Here is a 4,958-nt window from a genome sequence, read left to right as displayed (position 1 = left end):
GAATATGACCACTTACAAACTGAGTGTAAGGTGGTTCAGGAGGTCAGGTCGAATCCCAAAGCTTTTTTCTCTTATGCGAACTCTAAGAGAAAAAATGAAACACTCTGTTGTGCCTTTTGAGGTTGATGGGGAAGCTATTAGCAATGCAGAGGCTATGTTTAACATGCTAGGAGATCAGTTCTCTAGTGTGCTTTCAGCCCCACTGAGTTCAGAGGCAACAGGTCATTGTTCTAATGACGAGGCTGTTGAGATTGATGCATTTCATCAAATGGCACAAGTAGAGGGTTTTGTTGGCCGTCCGAAGTCGTGTGGGGGAGAGTACCTAGAAGGCAGGGTGACCCAAAGATCAGCTAGCAAAAGATTCATGAGCAAAACCCACAGACGCGAGGATTGTTTGATAAAGAGCTCTACAGTTTGAGGTGCAAAAAACTAGATTGCCAAATTAAAACCTGTTGACAATAAACAGGCCCAAAAATGTGGCGAGTTTGGAAATTGCCTTCCTAAAACTCCTGAAATCAAATGGTCTTCCCCTCCATCTGGTCAATGTGAATAAATTGTTAGCAAATTAATTTAAGTTATTTATGCTTAAGTGAAGCTTTCCATCTATATTAGATTCAATTGGTCTTGGAGAGTAGGCTTAAATATATCAGAAAAAGAGAGCGAGAGCGAGACAAGGCTAGGTACCTGTGAAAGAAGTTTTGTTCAACCTGTAACTTCAGTGCTACACCATTCAGCTTTGAGCTTTGTTGGGACATCTCCACCCTAGCTCACCCTGGTTTCAAATACTAGAACGTGATCTCGACTTGTGCCATTGAGCAATTTGATGATCTCATAGTTACAGATCAAGATGCTTTAGCTGCCATCAAGAACTTGAGGCTTTAAGTTTTCCTGGTCCTGATGGAGTGACATCTCAGTTTCTGATGAGATGCTCACTGGTTCTTGCTCCTGTTTTCTCGTACTTGATGCGTTGCATCTTGGATCAGGGCAAGTTTCCATTTTGACTAAAATTAGCTCACGTTGTCCCAAAGTGGGAGATAAGCCGCTCCCCAGCAACTATAGGCCGATTTCGCTCACTTGAAATATTTCGAAGGTGTTTGAGAAGATCATGAAGTTCAAACCTGTGGAATTTCTTGAAGTTAACGAAGTCCTTCCTGCTAGCCAGCACGGGTTCTGCGTACATGTTAGCACGGTTACCCAACTGATTGAGCATTTAGAGCAGGTCATTGAGGGATTGGAAAGGCACGAGTCAGTTGATGTTGTCTATCTTGATTTTGCCAAGGCCTTTGACAGAGTAGATCATGGCCTTTTGTTGAAATCCAAATGTTGAATAAAGTTGCTGAAAAGAGAGTGCTAGCCATTATTACTCAGTTTTCTTGTGTGGTAACAGAATTTCAAGGCATTAAAATCATTAAGACTCGTACTTGTGTTTGTTTTCTTTTAGGCCTGATTTGGAAAGTTTCAAAAGACTCCCAAAGTCAGTACAAGAAGTGGGATTGATGGCTAACCGACGTGGAACTGTATTTGACTTTGATCGAGACGGAAAACTGGAAATAGGGATGGGAGAAATTATGACCAAAGGAGCTTCATTTGTCGTTGGAGGTATTAACCCTTCAACTCCTGTGTACTGAACCGGAAAGGCAGCTTTTTAGCTTAAAGGACCTTAGCTAGGGCTCCATCTTTGACAAAAAGAGGGTACAGAAGTAAAAATCAAATATGCTTAACCGAGTGTCAAAACATGGCCCTGCCTTTCTACGACTCGAACGAAGGGTTGCTTCAAGACTCATTCTTGATCTTTGATTGCTCGTCATTACCTATTTTTTGCTCGAGTTGAGAACCGTAACTGAGGTCCTTCAAGCTAAATAGCTGATTCGCATGAGAAGCATAGTGACGAAAATTTCGACCTAGGAGCTCCCGGGTTAACAGCGATTTGTTTATTCAAATCGCCATGAAAGGCCTCATAATGTCCCTTAATATGGTAGAAAACAATTGCTCCTCACAGGTATCAGAGATCTAGGAATAGTGTTTGAGCATATAAGGCAATCTCGACTCAAATTTAAGAGTCGTTGAAATTAACAATTTTATCAGCAGTAACTCTAACCCATTTTCTTTGGTTTTTGAGCTCTGAGGTTTCGTTATTCAGGAATTTGAGATTGCGCTAATGAATAACTTCTGAAAGACAGGATTTAAGAAAAACTTGGGCAACTCTCGAAGGCATCAATGGTTGAAAATTAATCCTCATATCTCATTTATTTTCCACTCACTTTTGAAGTTTTGTGCTCCTTTCGTTACTTTCTGTAAATTGGTCAGGACAAAGGGTGAGAAAAAGTTTCATATTCGTTGGTTCACTATTTTCAGTGTCCAGGACCGCGTCCATTTCATTTGTAAATCCGAGATGGTACGGCAAATACATCGGAACTGAACCCATTCACGCCCCGTGGCAAGTGGTAATCTTTTTCCCCAAATACGCCCCTTGGGGTCCATTCGTGAACAACCTAACGATGCGAATCGTGGATTCCGGGATCATGGACCATCTTGCTAGCCCTCTTAGTACGATCAACATAAAAGAAGAGGACGTCTTTGAAGCGATCCGTTTGGAACAACTCCTGGCCGCCTTTATTTTATTGGCGGGGGGCTTGACTCTGGCCGCCGTGGCGTTTTCGTTTGAACTACTCCAGTTTCGCAAATTTCGTCAGGCACGTTCAGGCACGCAGTGCTGAACAATTGCAAGTAAAATAGTAATGTTGAAATGTCTGCACAATGGATGGCAAAAGCGATGTTTAATTTGCAGTGCAAGTTGGTCTTTGTAAAACATCATTTTTCACATCACCATGAACGTCCTTCATCTTTGTTGTTTTCGTGACTAAATCGGAGGAAATAGTGTTACAAAAGTCGTTGCATCTTTATTTCGAATGATTATGTTTACGAACCTTTCAGCCGCTACTGAGAAAGTTTGCCCCCCTTGAAATAAAGGAAGTAGTTAATTTATTTAATCTTATATGTTAAAATCTGATCCACCATCGAATTAGATTTGGGAGATCTACCTTGCCCTTCTGTGTAGGCTTAATCTGGATTATTACTCCAAAACAATTAGTCATTCTTAAAAAATGTTACCCGAATCAATAATGCCTACCTATTTTCTCCAAATATAGAATGGCATCAAATGAAGGAACACGGAAAGTTAGAGTGGAGAACTGAATGGTAAGGATTAAAAATGGTTCATCTCTTGTGCGATCATCAACAGTGTTTGAGGATCCACTGTAAAAGCTTCTGTGGAAATTTCAAATTCAAAAAGGGGAATAATGCTCACCATTGACCTGTTACTAGACACCTGTATCACTGAGACAATCATGGTAAATCACTTTTTAACAGTACATGGCTTGACTCTGAACGGTAAAGGCGTTGTTACGTGCACATGATATTTTTAATGTTTGTGCCACTCCAACGCCGAGTTACGGTCGATTAAGGAGTATTGGTGGAAGCTGTACAGTGGTTAAAGATCATTTTTGGGTATTTTAGAAGAAAGAAGGGGAATGAAAGGACAAAAACCCGTTGAGGCTTAAAGCGTCAGGGCCAATTGGAGGTTTCGGATATCTTGTCGAAATAGCTTGAGGGACTCTGATGGTCGTGTTCCCAGTGGCAAGGTCTTCCATGTTTTGGCCGACCGATCAAAGAAAGAGTTTGTTCTAACCTTAGACCGAGCATGTGGAACCCAGAGCATCAGCGTTTGGAAGGCCCTGGTTTCACGGGTACTCTTTTCTTTCAGGTAGTAGAAGGGTTTCTTACATTCTTCGCGCAAAATGGCGTTCATGAGGCCATTTAGGAGCTTGCGCGTCCACCTAAGTTCAGTCTTTATCCCACGGGCCTCCATGGAGTCACAACTCTAAAGCGACAGCCTGTTTTGATATGAGAGATCTTGAACTCCAGGCAAGCCTCTTGTGAAACGTCGCAAGACAGACTTTAGCTTTTGTTTATCCTTCTTGAAGGACGGGGACCAGACTGGATATCCATATCTTAGGGCTAGTCGTACGTAGGTGTTGAACAACTCTATCATTATCGATATGTTTCGAGTGTTGAAGTGGCGTCTGATCAAACCCACAAGCTGTCTGACCTTATAGTCAAGCAGGCGACATGGGCAGTAAATGTCAACTTGTTGTCTATCACTATCTCAAGGTCTATGTGCAGTTCCACTTGAGCTAGGACCCTCCCATTGATATTGTAGAGGCCCGCATGGCGAACAAAACCGAACCGTTGAACTACGCACTTTGCCGTATTAAAAGTCGTTCCATTCATTGTGGCCCAATTTTGCAGGGTATCCAGATCTCTCTGAAGGTTGCGAACATCTTGCTCGCTGCATATTTGATGGGAGATACGGAATTTCGTCAAGGTATGTCATCATTTTTTTCTTCATTACGTGCTCCATAACCCTATGTAACGCTTCTGGCTAAATATGAAGCTCGTTATTGTTCATCAATAAAATCAATCTTTTCTCAACCACCAAATCGCCATGATAACCGATTAGAATAGTGATTGATGGAATTGTGTAACTAACAAAGAACTTTCTTTGAAACCGTCGTATGCTTGATGCAAGACCAAACCAGGAATGGAATCGAGACCATAATCCAGGATCAGGGGTACAGGTAAACCTACTGCATTAACCTCATCTTGGACGCCGTTAGAGCCCAGGGTAAAGTTGCCTTGGCCACAGCCACTTCGGGCATTGCTGCCACTCTTTTGCATGGGGGTAGAACGGTACATACCAGGTTTAAGGTCCCAATTAAACTTTGTTCAAAGAACAAAATTGTGGCTGGCGACAGTTGTCCATCTCCACGCGATGCCATGGGAATGGGAAAAAGGGGGGGAGGGGGAGAGGAAAGGAAGGGAGGGAGGGGGAGAAGGAAAGGCAGGGGGGGAGGAAAGGCAGGGGGGGAGAAGGAAAGGCAGGGGGGGAGAGGAAACGG

The 4,958-nt window shown here is 42.7% G+C and overlaps 1 protein-coding gene across 2 annotated transcripts; it reads left to right on the top strand.

Moving 5' to 3' along the window:
• Nucleotides 1–1,145: 1,145 nt before the first annotated feature.
• Nucleotides 1,146–3,282, top strand: LOC131878453 (uncharacterized). 2 transcript variants are annotated; one of them, XR_009373024.1, is made up of 3 exons: nucleotides 1,151–1,599; nucleotides 2,356–2,727; nucleotides 3,150–3,282. XR_009373024.1 is itself a non-coding variant. In XM_059224433.1 (2 exons), exons 1-2 carry the CDS (start codon nucleotides 1,497–1,499, stop codon nucleotides 2,715–2,717), a joined length of 465 nt encoding a protein of 154 aa, XP_059080416.1. In that variant the 5' UTR covers nucleotides 1,146–1,496; the 3' UTR covers nucleotides 2,718–3,005. The 2 variants fall into 2 exon arrangements, 1 of the variants encoding a protein (XP_059080416.1); XM_059224433.1 differs by lacking the exon at nucleotides 3,150–3,282 and having other exon boundaries at nucleotides 1,146–1,599; nucleotides 2,356–3,005.
• The last annotated feature ends 1,676 nt before the right edge of the window (nucleotides 3,283–4,958 follow it).

This window comes from Tigriopus californicus, chromosome 3 (genome assembly GCF_007210705.1).
Source record: "Tigriopus californicus strain San Diego chromosome 3, Tcal_SD_v2.1, whole genome shotgun sequence".
Classification (NCBI taxonomy): Eukaryota; Metazoa; Arthropoda; class Copepoda; order Harpacticoida; family Harpacticidae; genus Tigriopus; species Tigriopus californicus.
This window is presented reverse-complemented; position numbering and strand designations above follow the sequence as displayed.